The sequence below is a fragment of the Carlito syrichta genome, unplaced genomic scaffold (assembly GCF_000164805.1).
Source record: "Carlito syrichta isolate Samal-C Ts95f unplaced genomic scaffold, Tarsius_syrichta-2.0.1 Scaffold148222, whole genome shotgun sequence".
In the NCBI taxonomy this organism is placed as follows: domain Eukaryota; kingdom Metazoa; phylum Chordata; class Mammalia; order Primates; family Tarsiidae; genus Carlito; species Carlito syrichta.
This window is the reverse complement of record NW_007092318.1, coordinates 491,370-507,940: the sequence shown is the minus strand read 5'-3', so window position 1 is coordinate 507,940 and position 16,571 is coordinate 491,370. Positions and strand designations below refer to the sequence as shown.

Sequence of the window (16,571 nt, the reverse complement as noted above, 5' to 3'; positions counted from 1 at the left end):
GTAATCTATGACCTTTATATGAAAATAATTTCTTTTTTTTTTTTGAGTTGGAGTCTCACTCTGTCGCCCAGACTGGAGTGCAGTGGCCGGGAGCAGCCACTGCAACTTGGTGAAACCTCATCTCTACAATAAATCAAAAAATCAGCCGGGTGTGGTAGTGTGTGCCTGTAGTTCCAGCAACTCGGAAGGCTGAGGCGGAAGGATCGCTGGAGCCCAGCAGGTTGAGGCTGCAGTGGCCGGGAGCAGTCTGGGCGACAGTGAGACTCCAACTTAAAAAAAAAAGTTTGACAAGCATTCAGCTAATAAGAAAGGACAATTATTGACTCTCTATCAATCTTTAGCCAAATAAAACTTAGAGAGTGTTTTTTTCTTTCTTTAATGGAAAATTATATAATATAACCTGTTTTGTAATTAGCCATTTTTTTCCACCTCCACCCTGAATATAACCTATTACAGCACTGAATTCAGAAACAGAGGCTTTCCTTTCATTGAATTTATATGCTATGGTCTGATGAAATATACAATGGATTATTCAAATTAGTATGGCCTGAACAGTGAGAGCAGTTTGTAAATGCACTGGTTAAAAAGGTTCATTGTCTCCAAGAAAGTGTATCAACATGCTTTACCTTTCAAATAAATGTGTTTTTCAACTCTATTACATTGCTGAAAACCACACCAGAATTAAAATAGTTGTGAAATAACTGAAACACATTTTTTTCCTCCCAGTTTTTTTTTAATCACATGTGCATTTACTTAAAAGGTTAGATTATACCAAAGCATGTGCATACTATTTTATCAGACATTAAAAGAAAAATGGCTTACATTGAATTGCACACTTTAAAGTTCACACATAAAGGGTGAACTTTATGGTACTTAATTATATCTCAATAAAGCTGTTTTAAAAAGTGGCTCTATTAGATAGTCAGTGGTCTAGTCTTGTGGCACTTAACTGTAACAGGATCAGAGGCAAGAAGTGGAATGAGGCTAAACAATAAAAAATTGGGCTAAATTCCCAATCTATTATATCTGGCCCTTAGTAACTTAGGGAGGGAGATGGAAAAGGAAAAAGGGAGAGGGTAATAGAAGAGGAAAGGGAGTGAGAGAGAGGGGGAGAGGGAGGAGATAGGGAAGGAAGTTGAGCTGGGAACAAGGGAAAAAGCATTAGAGCAAAAGGTCAAGAAGAACCAAATGTCACAGTTAAAACACTCTCAAGAATTCCTAAAAACAAGGACTATCTTACAGAAGACTTCTGTAAGACACTAATAAGAGGAAACACGGTAGACCTCTTTCTTCATCCATGAACTGGCCATTTCCAAAACAGTAGCACGAGCACAGGAACCTTGTTTAAGACTTTTCGAGGTCTGCAACAACTTTCATATACAGATTGGTTATATGAATGAAAACTTAAGGCTGCTTTTAGAATCAATACTTTAAAAAGAACTAAGAAGCCGGGCTCGGTGGCTCAGCCTGTAATCCCGCACCTTTGGGAGGCTGAGGTGAGTGGATTACCTGAGCCCGCGGGTTCGAGACCCACCTGGGCAGCGAGACCTCATCTCTACAATAAATAAAAAAATCAGCTGGGCTTGGTAGCGCATGCCTGTAATTCCGGTTACTTGGAAGGCTGAGGCGGAAGGATCACTGGAGCCCAGCAGGTCGAGGCTGCGGTGGCCGGGAGCGGCCACTGCACTCCAGTCTGGGTGACAGAGTAAGACTCCAATTCAAAAAAAAAAAAAAGAACTAAGATCTTACTCTAGGTAATGAGAACAATTTTGATAGAAGAGTACTTTTTTTTTAAAGACAACACATAGATGATGATAAACATAAAATGCTGGTAAACACTTATTCTTTTATTGCTAAACATCAAATGTCGGCAACTATGGTATCTTCAAGGTGAAGAATGAGTTACAACACAGTCAGAAGATTTATGGAAAAAAATACCTGTGCACCATTAGTATGTGAACATTCAATAAATACCACAGGACAAAATGATGACTGAGAGCCACAATATCTCTGAAGCACATGTTTACAATTTGCTGTGAAAACAGACAATGACCTACAAGAGCGATTATCAAAAGGACAAGTTTAACTGCATGTATTTTCAAACTGAGATGCTGAAAAGAATATATACATTCTTTACACGTTGTAGGTGATTAAAAAAAACTCTAAAAAATGTAAACAATGCAGAGTTGGAACACTGAGAATAAAGTTTTACTGTTGAACAAAGTGACAACATAGAAAGAACACTTTCTTCAAATCTTCAAGATTTTTCTAATTGCTCTATAGAAACCAAAATGGATTCTTTCCATAAAAATGATAACACACCAGGGATACAAAGACTTTCCAAGTTTTTTTATGTTAACATATATTTACAGTAAATATTCAATAATACTTTTATAGCTTACTTAAATAGAAACATGCTTTTCTAATCCATAAATAACACTAATCATTATCCATTCAACCACATTTATTAAGTACTTATGATGTCTCATGCACTGTGCCAGGGATGCAAACATGACTATGACATGGTCCTTGCTCTAGAAGTGTCCACAATCAATTTAAAAAAGACAACACATAATAACATTTCCTTTCTTATACAATGAGGCCTTGTCTATACAAATGGTACTGATCTGCTCAATTTCCTAGTAGAGTGGTTCCCAATCCCTGATCCTATGGATCAACAGACCATAGTGTTTAACAGCTGAAATAAAAATGAGATTTTGTTTCTTTACCCCCCAAACTAAATTAATAAGATATCCACTACTTAATTTTTTTGTTTTTAAAAAACTGGCTTTTACGTATATGATATTTTCATTAGTGAATTGTTTATTTAATGTAATCAAATTATGCAAGTATTTCATGGCATTCTCTAAGCCCTACTCCCTGAACAGGTCTGAGCATTACTATCTAATATGCTTTGATTCCCAAATGACTGTCTACCTAAGGATAAAACAAATGTTATCTTTTCTGGGATAAACCAATAATTTGTACAGTAGTGTTAACTGATGACCCAGGTCATTAATAAAATGTTAAAATTATATTCAATATATAATTTCTGTTTAAGAAGGCAGGAGAGTTTATAATATAATCTAAAAAGAGTTTCTTAAAAATGATTTAAAAGTCTTAGTGCTTAAAGAGCAACTCAATGATCTGAAAAAGGTAACCCCATAGAATACCTCACTTAGTTAAGAAGTTGCATACATGGCTATTAAAGAACTATTGTCCTTTATCACTTCTTGAGTCTATGATAGAAGTGTATATTTTTCATCAAAGAAACAGCAAGCTTATACACTTCTAAGACCAACAGTTTCACAATGGCCTGTTGACTTTCCAAATTTCCCAGGGCTGCATCTTCACTCCAAAAGAACTCAAACCATGTGTGGTTCTTTTGGGCTCATGAGTAAGGTCCCAGGCTCTGGCAAATCCACATTCGTACTCATGTGTAGCCATTCTCTCTGTACTAGCAAATCTTCGGTGGACCCACAGAGGTAGCTTAGGGAAGAAATGGAAAGCAAGGACTAGATATTTAATCACCTGACACAGAGAAACATGGGAGCCGCTGGTGAGGACAGAGTATGGCTCAGGGCTTAAGGTCATTTATTCTTGAAAACAGGAACCCAGGAGCTAGGCCCCAGATGGCCTCAGCAGCATAAGAGAAAATGTCTACCCAGGAAGGGTTCCAGGCTCCAAAGCTCTATAGAGAATGGTAAGCAGGACTGCTGAAGATCGTGTGGTCTGTCTTGTGATCTGTCAGAAGACCCAGCTTAGTTCTGAGATTCAACCCTAACTGCCTTAGTACATATGCTGCTGGTGTGAGACACTTCTGCAGCTCACTCTACATGTCAAGGCTAGTGCTTTGTGAGTGGGCCGAGACACTTATTAGAGGTAACTCCTTTGGGGCAAAATATGTCTCATAATATCATAGGTCCTACTTCCTACTTTATTCATTTATTTGGCATCATTTGACAAAGATTTTTCCCTTTCCTGTCAGCAGATTATTTTACAGAATTTTATTAATATAATTATAATCAGACCTCAGTTTTCAGAGTACAAAATAAGACACCATTAAATTTAAAAATACTATTCAAACAAGACATAGGACAAGAGATAAAGGCCAAGAAAACAGTCACCCTTTCACTTGGCCAAAGTCTGGTCTCCTTCAAATCTTGATTAATAATGCTTTTGCAAGAAGTTTTTACTGATTAATTCCACCCAGTGCTGTTTGTCTTTATACTATTTCAACAAGATATATAGTCACACAAAATGGTATTACATGAATTTGCACTTGTTTAGAAATTGTTCCATAAGCATCTGTGTACATCCAGTCTTTCAAACTGGAATGCAGTCAGGGACTATGCCTTTCATTTCTTCCACTTATCACCTATCACAGAGTATGGGTACTCTGGGTATAGGAGGAGCTCAAAGTTGTTGGCTAAGATGTAATTTTAAGGAAACACTTTACATTTCACACCAAGTAAGAATTTCAATGGCAATGGATATTACCACACAGCTGTATACTGTAACTCAGAGATTCTCTCAGATGAGTGCAAACATTACCGTGCTGTAACCATCCAAAGTCCCAGGGTCACATTGGCAGCCAAAAGTACACTGCCACCAAGCAAGATGAAAAATCCTATCAGATCTTTGACATCATTGTCTCCAATCACTGAGGTAAGGGTGGCATCCAGGAAAGAATTTAAAATCCACTGTCCGTCCAAAGCAAAGCAGGGCACTGCATTAACGATGGCCAGAGCTCCTGATAGGGAAATCAGATACCTGAGTTAAAATCAGTTAAGGTGCCAACTATGAGGTCTGGGTGGAAACTACATTTCTGTGAGTTAGAATAAGGCATTTTAGTATGACTAAATTTGAGATTGCAGGTGACTTCTCTACTTTCTTTAAATCTCTGCCATACCTTATTACATCTCTACTCTTTAAAACAAAATGAATTTATATTACTTAGAAGTTCAAAATCTTGAGTAGAAAAATAAAGACCGACCACTTGTAAACTAAGCCAATCTATAATGAACTCCTAGGAAGACTAAGTCTTTTTAATCCTTTAATGATACAACAAGGAAAAGAAATGTGGAAGGAATAAAAAATGAGAAATAAATTATTAGGCGGGCTCGGTGGCTCAGGCTGTAATCCCAGCACATTGGGAGGCCGAGTGGACTGCCTGAGCCCATGGGTTCGACACCAGCCTGGGCAACTTGGTGAGACCTCATCTCTACAATAAATCAAAATTAGCCAGGCATGTTAGTTCCCGCTACTTGGAAGGCAGAGGTGGAAGGATCACCTGAGCCCAGCAGGTGGAGCTGTGGTCACTGTGAGCGTGCCACCGCACTTCAGCCCAGGTGACAGTGAGATGCCAACTCAAAAAAAAAAAAAAAAAAAAAAAAAAAGAAATAAATTACTTTCTGATCTTTACACAACATTATTTTATAAGAGGAAACAAGGATTTTGGCCCCTGAACCAACTATCATCTATAATCATCTATAAAGTTATAGCATAAGTCTCTTTGAGACAAAGTTGCAGAGTCTACAAAATAGAATCTTGATTACATACTTTTTAAAGTAATTGTTCGCCGGGCTCGGTGGCTCAGCCTGTAATCTTGCACCTTTGGGAGGCTGAGGTGAGTGGACTGCCTGAGCCCGCGGTTCGAGACCCGCCTGGGCAGGCGAGACCTCATCTCTACAATAAAAAAAAAAATTAGCCGGGCGTGGTAGCGCGCACCTATAATTCCGGCTACTCGGAAGGCTGAGGTGGAAGGATCGCTGGAGCCCAGCAGGTAGAGGCTGTGGTGGCCGGGAGCAGCCACTGCACTCCAGTCTGGGTGACAGAGTGAGACTCCAGCTCTCAAAAAAAAAAAAAAAAAAAATTTCTCTTTTAGGCCAGGTGCAGTGGCTCAAGCCTATAAGCCCAGCACGTTAGGAGGCCGAGGTGAGAGGATTGCCTGAGCCCACGGGTTCAAGACCAGCCTAGGTAACTTGGAGAGACCTCATCTCTACAATAAATAAAAAAATTAACCGGGCATGGTGGCACTTGCCTGTAGTTCCAGTTACTTGGAAGGCTGAGGCAGAAGGATCGCTTGAGCCAAGCAGGTTGAGGCTGCAGTGGCTGTGAGCATGCCACAGCACTCCAGCCTGGGCAACAGAGTGAGACTTTGACTCAAAAAAAAAATCTCTCTTTTAGTTATTAGCACTTACGTGTTACTTGTGAGGTCTATACTTGTAATGCTCTATTCAAGGTAAAACTGAGGAAGCTGTAAATAACACACTTTTAAATATTTTTAACATCAGAAAGGATACTTGACAAATGTCTCCACAATCACTGGCAGATCTATGCTTAGAAAGTTGAAACGTGGAATAAAACTGGTGATGCTCACTAAAACCAAAAAAAGAATAAAGAATATTATTTATACCGGATAAGCAACAGCATTGGGACTTTTACTTTATGGTCAAAAATTGGGTTAACTGATTAAATTGATTGAGAAAGCCCTTCCTAAACATGTAGGCAGGCTATATGCCTCACATATAAAAGCAATTGATCTTATAGAATATCTACTAACATTAGTGAAATGAAAAAATTGATTTCCCAGTGTGTGCTTATATTTTCAGGTGAGAGTAAGATAAAGCTGACTATATACCAAGTATAACAACCAAATTCAGAAACTGACTTAAGAAAATATAATTTACATCTAAAGCATCCTTAGTTTCTTGGAGATGTATAACCTTAAAATCACATTTACTCCAACTAGTATACTACTATTATGCTAGAGTGGTTAAGATACTTTCAAATATCTTCTACCCTATGGATTCCATAATCCTGTTTTTGTTCAAAACATTTAAAAACTATCCTGGAGCTGGGTGTGGTGGCTTACGCCTATAATCCCAGTACTTTGGGAGGCTGAGGTGAGAAGATTGCCTGAGCCCTTGGGTTCCAGACCAGCTTGGGCAACTTGGAGGGACCTAATCTCTACAATAAATCAAAAAATTAGCCAGGCGTGGTGGCACATGCCTGTGGTTCCAGCTACTTGCAAGGCTGGGGTGGAAGGATCACCTGAGCCCAGCAGGTCAAGGCTGCGGTGGCCTTGAGCGTGCCACTGCACTCCAGCCTGGGTGTCAGCGAGACTCTGACATAAAAAAAAAACAAAAAAACAAAACAAAACAAAACAAAACCTATCCTGTAATTAGGCAGAACTCAACAACATGTCTTTGAATTATCCCAACTGGGGACATTTCTTCATTTGTTGAAGTTTTATTTGATAGTTGCTGTTTAGAGTCACTTAGTGTCAAATAAATAAATAAATAAATGACCCAGGTTATATCTCAAGATCTGGCCACAGAGCAATAAGAGAGACTTTTAAAGAGTAATATAAGCCAGGTGCTGGGCCAGGTGCGGTGGCCCAGCACTTTGGGAGGTGGAGACAAGAGGACTGCTTGAGCACACGGGTTCGAGACCAGCCTGGGCAACCTTGTCTCTACAATTAAAAAAAAAAAAAAATTAGCCGGGTATGGTGGCATGTGCCTGTGGTTCCAGCTACTTGGAAGACTAAGGCAGAAGAATCGCCTGAGCCCAGCAGATTGAGGCTGCGGTGGTTGTGACTGTGCCACTGCACTCTAGCCTGGGTGACAGTAATACTCCAACTCCAAAAAAAAAAAGAGTAATATAAAACCCACATATCTATTTACTGATCAATGAATAAAGAAAATTTGGTCTATCCATACAATGGAATATTAATTGACTTTAAAAAGAATGAAGTACTGATTTATGCTACAACATGGATGAACTTTGAAAATATTATGCTACATAAAATAAAGCAGTTACAAAATATTCCATTTATATGAAATGTCCAAAACAGGCAAATTTATAGAAACAGGAAGTAGATTAGTGGTTACCAAAGGGTGAGAGATGTTGGGAGATGGGGAAAGTGACTGTTTAATGGGTATGGGGTTTCTTTTTGGGGTGATGAAAATGTTCTAGAACTATATTGTAGTGATGGCTGCACATAGAATTGTACACTTTAATGGGTGAATTGAATGGTAAACTGTTACAAAAACTTGTACAACAAAATGAGTTAGAATGACTGTGCTGGTTCAGTTTTGAAATTATATTCATATAAAATTCATGTGTGATGCATAAATTACAGTCACAGTCCCATGTAAACTGGCATTCTCTAGGGGATGCTACTCTTGCCATTATTTTGGGAAGCTTGGATAAATTTAATAAACTCTCAGAGAACATTTGAGAGCTTACCCACTTGACTCAGGCATAAAGAGTAGAGAAGGAAAAAATATGTCACTTTCCACAGGCAGGCATAGGATTTGGCTCCATCTTACTTGATAAATTCAGATTATCTTCCTACTGCCTAAATTCATATAATGTTCAAGAACAAATTAACAAGACTTTGATAAGTGATTAAATATATAATAAATACAATTAATGCAAGGATTTGTACTGAGTTTCTACCATTGAGAAATATATATGATCTTAATGATTTTTCTGAGGGTCTACCGTGATAATACTCACCGGTGTAGTGAAGATGCAGAGGATGTCCTACGTACAACATATCAATTTGTGGCGGGTGTTTCACTTTTATTAAGCGAGTATGAGTTTCCAGAGAAGGTATTATACAGAAACTTGAGCTCGAGCTTTTCTTACAATCTTTATTGGATCTACAAACTTGAGTGGCTTCAACCGCTTTCCGGGCAGGTAGACAGGTATGCTATATATAAAATATTAATTATTAAATATTAAAAAGAAACACCCAAGTTACATTCCTTCAATATTTTTCATGTCACCTAGTATATTAGGAATGAAGTTCATATAAAAGAAATGCCATTTGTGTGTATCTACCAGTAAATAGTAAATACTAGTATCCCACCTTGGCCAAATAAGATATTAACACTATAAATTTTTAAAGAGTCTCAGATGCAATGTGACATCTGAAATGTAGAGATTTTAATAAAATGATGGAAAATAAATAGAGCAAAAGGGAAAAGTTCTCATAGACTCCATTTTAGCTCTATATGCTTATTTTGTAGTAATTATATCAGACAAGCGAGACTGCCTCAGGGATAACTTACCAAACGCTTATTAAAATTATTTCTGTAGGAGAAGCACACATCTGTGAGGCTATGATTGTTACAGCATTCAGTCGAACCATCTAGTCGTTTGTATGCTAAAGAGTAACACAGTGTTTATTAGAATTTGTTACCTAAAGGTACATTTTAATAAAAAATTTGCTCTTAAGACAAAAAAAGCACATGAATTTAGAAGCAACTGTACAATTCAGAGTTCACTTTGCAGGCTACTTGCTGCAGTTTGATTTTACATTACAAAATGAGATCCTCCCAATTTGAAATCAAGAAGAAGCACTTATCTTAGGTTAGTTGACCTCATATAAATGCTAGAGTTCCAGTGTCTTGGTAGGTTTCACAATAATAACTCTAGCTGCTCAAGCACAAACATTTAATGAGTCACTATTTTGTGCCCTAATGTCACTGGTCCAGTATTACTTCTGAACTGCTGCACTGTGGGGCTACCAAACAGAGGACGCCAAAGGATGCCTAAGACATCTCCATTATGTCCAAATACCAATTTAACCTCCAGGCTCACCTTGAGTCTTTTCCTACAGAACCAGGGAAGCCCAATTTGACCAAGAGAGGTACACATATCTGTCCACATACCAGTAATCCAGTTACCATTTTTGAAAGACAAAAGAAATGGGACCATTGTTTAATTCCTACTATTTATTTATTTATTTGAGTGGGAGTCTCACTCTGCCACCCAGGCTGGAGGGCAGTGGCATTCTCCCGGCCACCGCAGCCTCAACCTGCTGGGCTCAGGTGATCCTTCCGCCTCAGCCTTCCAAGTAGCTGGAACTACAGGCATGGGCCACCATGCTTGGCTAATTTTTTAAAAAATTTATTGTAGAGATGAGGTCTTGCCAAGTTGCCCAGGCTGGTCACAAACCCACAGGTTCAGGCAATCCTCTCACCTTGGCCTCCCAAAGTGCTGGGATTATAGGCGTGAGCCACTCCGCCTGGCCTTCTATTATTTATTTATTTATTTATTTTTTGAGTTGGAGTCTCACTCTGTCACCCAGACTGGAGTGCAGTGGCCGCTCCCGGCCACCACAGCCTCGACCTGCTGGGCTCCGGCGATCCTTCTGCCTCAGCCTTCCAAGTAGCTGGAACTACAGGTGCGTGCTACCACATCCGGCTAATTTTTTGATTTATTTTTATTTATTTATTTTTATTAATCAATATTTTTTATTATGGTTTTGTGGGGTACAGTTAAGGGTTAGGTGTACAATTTTTTGATTTATTGTAGAGATGAGGTCTCACCAAGTTGCCCAGGTGGGTCTCGAACCCACAGGCTCAGGCAACCCATTCACCTCAACCTCCCAAGGCGCGGAATTACAGGCTGAGCCACCGAGCCCGGTTATTATTTATTTTTTAAAGTTCTTTAGTAGACTACTTTACTTGTACCTGGGGCTGAATAATAAATAAATATATAAATAAATAAATAAATAAATAAATAAATAAATAAATAAATAAGAAAGCTAAATCACCCGGCTATTATTTATTTTTTAAAGTTCTTTAGTAGACTACTTTACTTGTACCTGGGGCTGAATAATAAATAAATAAATAAATAAATAAATAAATAAATAAGAAAGAAAGCTAAATCACAGATACTGGTTGGATAAAAAATGATTTCATGTATTTATTTTTGAAGATTTTCTACATTCAAAACATCAAACTGGTAAAGCATAAATGGATGGGTGGTAAGTATCAATTAAAGACTCAAGAGCAAAGTTATCCCTGTTTTTCAGTACTAATAAAGCTTTTTTAGTTGGAGTCTCACTCTTGTCACCCGGGCTGCAGTGGCACACTCACGGCCACCGTAACCTCCAAAAGCTTTTCTATTACAAGAACGTCTTTAGGAAGACTTAGCATGAAAATATCAGTTGATATGCAATTTAATTTTAAAAGAATTTCCTATTTCAGCCAAAAATTTGTGCTTTTTAAAATAATTTTTTGTTTTGTTTTACTAGATTATTGGAAGAAGATTTCTTATACCAATTATACTAGACCTCCCCTAGCCACACACTATTGCTCTCTCTCCTTGGCCTATATATAATGAAGAAGCAGACAGAGACAAAGCAAACTAACTGACAGTCGATTTTTCCTTTGTGTTAGCTGGCTGTGTGGGTAGCTTTGTTTTGTTTTCTCTTACCATAACTAAATGGGGATTTAACTTTGGGTGACAAACAATATTTAAAGTATTAAAGCAAATTATGAACATCTAATGGCACAAACTCCCGCCAATAATCACTTGTCAGCCCTAACTGAAAGTATAAGGTAAAAAGTTGTTTAGGAATTAAAAATTTGAAAAATCAGCCCAGGCTAAAACCCTGATCACAGTGTTGTCTCTGATCAGTTGCCAAGTCTCACCAATTTTTACCTCATTATTTCTCCTTATCTATTCCCACTGGTGTACAGACTAATTCTTTCTCACCTGACCCATTTGAACAAACCCCTAACAAGTCTGTTTGCTCCCCACCTAGCTTTACACAAACATGTTCCAAATACTAAATGCTTCAGATTACTTTTCCAATGTGTAACTCCGAGAATATAATTTCTCTATTCCAAAATGTCCAGACTCTGCAATGTTACCAAACAGTCTCAACTCCGTAGCCTAAAACTGAAAGATTTCTACTTTTTTTTTTACCACCTTATCTCATATGATTCTCTTGCTAAACTGAATTACTAGTAGTTCTCTGAACACCTTCTGTTCCATGAGGTTCATTCCCATCTTGGCCTCCTAAAATAAAACTCACTGTTGAGGCCCAGTTCAAGGGTTGCTGCTGTGAAAACTGCCTTCATTTTCTTGGTCAAGACTGACTGCCATAATTTTCTAATATCACCTGTCATTACATACTTTTAACCTGTATTGTATTATTTCTTTAACTAGACTGTGAACTCCTTGAGGGAAAGGTTTCTTTGTGTTTTGTATAAGGTGGATTACTAAATATACACTGAATATATAAGTGATGTTCTATACCACTTACCTTTGTATCAGTAATAATTAAAAAAAATTTACAGCCGGGCTCGGTGGCTCAGCCTATAATCCTGCGCCTTTGGGAGGCTGAGGTGAGTGGATTGCCTGAGCCTGCGGGTTCGAGACCTGCCTGGGCAACTTGGCGAGACCTCATCTCTACAATATACCAAAAAATTAGCTGGGCGTGGTAGCACGCGCCTGTAGTTCCAGCTACTCGGAAGGCTGAGGCAGAAGTATCGTCGGAGCCTAGCAGGTCGAGGCTGTGGTGGCCGGGAGCGGCCACTGCACTCCAGAGTCTGGACGACAGAGTGAGATTCCAACTCAAAAAAAAAAAAAAAATTACAACTGATGCTTAATCACTAACTTTTCTTGGAAGATTGTGTACAATTCAGAATTGGAAGTTAGGAATTTATTATCACTATTGATACAACATGTTTGATAATATAAGTGCTTAACTTTAAATTATAGAAGTATAAATCAAGATACTATTACATATCTACACCATTCATAAAAATATTATATTAGGGGTATTTAATATTGGAATTTAATTAATTGCTATGGTTGAGCTTGAATGATAATTTTTTTTTTTTTGAGTTGGGAGTCTCACTCTGTCGCCCAGGCTGGAGTGCAGTGGCACGCTCATGGCCACCACAGCCTCAACCTGGCTGGGCTCAGGTGAGCCTTCCACCTCAGCCTTCCAAGTAGCTGGAACTACAGGCACGCGCTTCTACACCCAGCTAATTTTTTATGCATTGTAGAGACAAGGTCTTGCCAAGTTGCCCGGGCTGGTCTGGAACCCGTGAGTTCAGGAAATCCACTCGCTTCCTCCCAAAGTGCTGGGATCACAGGCTGAGTCATTAAGCCTGGCCTTGAATGATAATTTTTATTTTTTTGAGTTGGAGTCTCACTCTGATGCCCAGGCTGGAGTGTAGTAGCATGCTGACAGTCACCACAGCCTTGATCTACTGGGCTCAGGCAATCCTTCCGCCTCAGTCTTCCAAGTAGCTGGAACTACAAGCATGTGCCACCGTGCCCGGCTAATTTTTTTACTTATTGTAGAGATGAGGTCTTACCAAGTTGCCCAGGCTGATGTCGAACCTATGGGCTCAGACAATCCTCTCACCTTAGCCTTCCAAAGTGCTAGGATTATAGGTGTGAGCCACCACACCTGGTGAATGGTAATTTAATATACTCTTTTAAATTGTTTTTTTCTTTTTTTTTTGAGTTGGAGTCTCACTCTGTCACCCAGACTGGAGTGCAGTGGCCGCTCCTGGCCACCACAGCCTTGACCTGCTGGGCTCCAGCGATCCTTCCGCCTCAGCCTTCCAAGTAGCTGGAACTACAGGGGCGCGCTACCATGCCCGGCTAATTTTTGATTTATTGTAGAGATGAGGTCTCACCAAGTTGCCCAGATGGGTCTCGAACCCACGGGCTCAGGCAATCCACTCACCTCGGCCTCCCAAAGTGCTGGGATTACAGGCTGAGCCACCGAGCCAGGCCCTCTTTTGAATTCTTAACTGAGAGTCTTAAAAGCCAAATATGGTATTATGAAAGTGGTTAGAAGTTCAATAACAATACATAACAAAGTGAACATAAATATTAGTATCTGCTTTACCAAGAATGTCATTTGTTTGGACCTATTTACTTTACTGGCTTGCTTCAAAAAGATTAGAACAAAATAAATCTATAAACATGGTCTAAGGATTAGTATATGGCAGGTACTGCTGCTTGAAGCATTCTATTATATTGAGGAAATATACACACCTCTAACTGGGAAACTTAACTGCTGCAAAGTTGATGCACTTATACAGTAACCAATTTGAGGCTCATAGGCGATGGTATCGAGACATTCATTCCAATCTTGCACATTAGTAACAGGACAATCCTGTAGATGGGTGACAAGGTCTCCTACAAAAAGGCCTCTGGGTCCAATGGCAGGCGAGTCCTTGGGAAGAGGGCAAAATCAAATCAGACAATGCATGAATACAAGCTATGATTAATCTGAGTGAGTAATAGTTAAAGACACAGAGTTAATTACGTAGGATATTCTTTTTTTTTTTTTTTTTGGAGTTGGAGTCTCACTCTGTTGCCCAGACTGGAGTGCAGTGACCACTCCCAGCCACTGCAGCCTCCACCTGCTGCGCTCCGGCGATCCTTCCGCCTCAGCCTTCCGAGTAGCCGGAATTACAGGTGCGTGCTACCATGCCCAGCTAATTTTTTATTTATTGTAGAGATGAGGTCTCACCAAGTTGCCCAGGCGGGTCTTGAACCCGCGGACTCAGGAAATCCACTCACCTCAGCCTCCCAAGGTGCGGGATTACAGGCTGAGCCACCGAGCCCAGCTGGATATTCTTAATGCAGAAAAATAATCCACCTTTAAATTTAAGACATATAGTCCTAGAAAATTAACAAAATAAAATCCAGCAATTATAGTTGCTTTTTTTAAGTTCCCAAGATTTTGAATTTCTCACAATTAAAAAAAAAATCGACTTGCTCATTGTTAAGATTAAAATGATAAAGTTTTCTCCCAAACTACTAATTCAAACTTTTTGTGAAAGTAATCGTCATACTGCTTCCCTTTCCTCTATCCTCAGTGGATAAAACTATAAGACAAGTCCCAGATATCCAGACAATGCCATCCATACAATGAATATGTAAGCCAATTGCTCACAAAGGTAATCTTTGCGAGCAATTTGAATAGAACATTTGATGCCATCATAGCAATTACTGTTTTAGGGAATAAAATACAGAGTTGAAGACGTCAATCTAAACTCCTATAAAATGTTCTGGTTGGGTAGCCTAGGTCTCATCCTTCTTACTTCTTAGGAGTAAAGACATTTGACTCAAAAGCACAGATATAAAAATAAACAGTACAGACAAATGATGCATCTTATCAACCAAACTACAGGTAGAGAATCTCGATACTATTCAGAAAACATTTTTCATGATTTTTTTTTTTTTGAGTCAGTGTCTTGCTCTGTTACCCAGGCTGGAATGCAGTGGCAGGATCACGGCTCACTACATGCTCAAACTCCTGAGCTCAGGAGATTCTTCCGCCTCAACCTCCCAAGTAGCTGGGACTACAGGTGTGTGCCACCACACCTGGTTAATTTAAAAAATTTTTTTTTTGTAAAGATAAGGTCTCACTATGCTGTGCAGGCTGGTCTTGAACTCTTGGACTCAAGTGATCTTGCCTTGGCCTCTGAAAGTATTGGGATTATAGGTGTGAGCCACAGCACTGACCAATTTTCATGATATTTTTAAAAAGCCAATGTGTTTCACATTATGTGTTAGATTTGAAAGGATTACAGAAGAAACTGAGCATTCTAAGTACATGAAGAGATCCTGAATAAAAGTTCCTGACATTAAAATGTTAAGGATTATATCACAATATTTGACGAAAGAATGTTCCAAGTAATTCATTATTTACCTCAGCAACTTCGGTAATAAGCACCCCGACTCCAGTGTAGTAAAATGGCAAGAGAATTACTGGGAGGAGAACAAGAGCTAAAATACCCAGGAGTGCAAGGACAAAATTATGCCAGATACCTGGAAAGAAAGAAGAAAAGCAATAAGCTCAATCAAGGGCAGGAATGATATAGTTTGCTGAACTTCATAATACCTGACATTCTGGTAAATTAATAAAGTGACTAGAAGAAGCTGTGAGGCAGAGGGACCTACTTCTTCATACAGTAGACAAATGTTCAGCTAGAGGCCATTTTCATTTCAGATACTGAAATCTAAAATGAGCATGTTAATACCACATTAGGATGATACGTAAGAAAGATTTAATATGGGCAGAATATCTTCTACTAACTATACCTTTTTCAGAAAAAATATATATATCATTAATTTTTTTTTTTGAGTCGGAGTCTTACTCAGTCGCCCAGACTGGAGTGCAGTGGCCACTCCCGGCCACCGCAGCCTCGACCTGCTGGGCTCCCGCAATCATTCCGCCTCAGCCTTCCGAGTAGCCGCAATTAGAGGCATGCGCTATCACTCCCGGCTGATTTTTTGATTTACTGTAGAGATGAGGTCTCACCAAGTTGCCCAGGCAGGTCTCAAACCCGCGGGCTCAGGCAATCCACTCACCTTAGCCTCCCAAAGTGCTGGGATTACAGGCTGAGCCACTGAGCCCGGTCTATATCATTAATTTAAACATACTTGTGATCTTTGAAACTTCAAATACATTCAAATAAAAGTTAAGACAAAATTATAAAAAAACTTTCTTGCTAAACTGAAGAGATTGTTTTAATTTTAAAATTAAACTATTATGGGGAATAATATTATTGGAACAAATAATGTATGTGTCTTACATTATGTTATAGACTATAAAGCAATAAACCATACAGCGACAGTGTCTTCATTGAAAAAAAAAAAACAGTATGTGGTCAAATTCACCAATCTTTTTTTTTATTTTTTGAGTTGGAGTCTCACTTGGTCGCCCAGACTGGAGTACAGTGGCCGCTCTTGGCCACTGCAGCCTGTCCTGCTGGGCTCCGGCGATC

General features: G+C 39.1%; 1 protein-coding gene across 2 annotated transcripts in view; it reads right to left on the bottom strand.

The window, feature by feature from the left end:
- Positions 1-1,815: 1,815 nt before the first annotated feature.
- MBTPS2 (membrane bound transcription factor peptidase, site 2) overlaps positions 1,816-16,571 on the bottom strand; it is a 44,653-nt gene continuing 29,897 nt past the window's right edge. The window contains exons 6-11 of one of the 2 annotated variants that reach the window (XM_008050516.2): positions 15,494-15,612; positions 13,828-14,008; positions 9,084-9,178; positions 8,527-8,722; positions 6,306-6,381; positions 1,816-4,773 (exon numbers count right to left, since the gene is read on the bottom strand). In XM_008050516.2, the coding sequence (XP_008048707.1) occupies positions 4,551-4,773; positions 6,306-6,381; positions 8,527-8,722; positions 9,084-9,178; positions 13,828-14,008; positions 15,494-15,612 (890 nt within the window). In that variant the 3' untranslated portion in view covers positions 1,816-4,550. The remainder of the gene's footprint in view (positions 4,774-6,305; positions 6,382-8,526; positions 8,723-9,083; positions 9,179-13,827; positions 14,009-15,493; positions 15,613-16,571) is intronic. The other variant, XM_008050517.2, reaches the window with a different exon arrangement.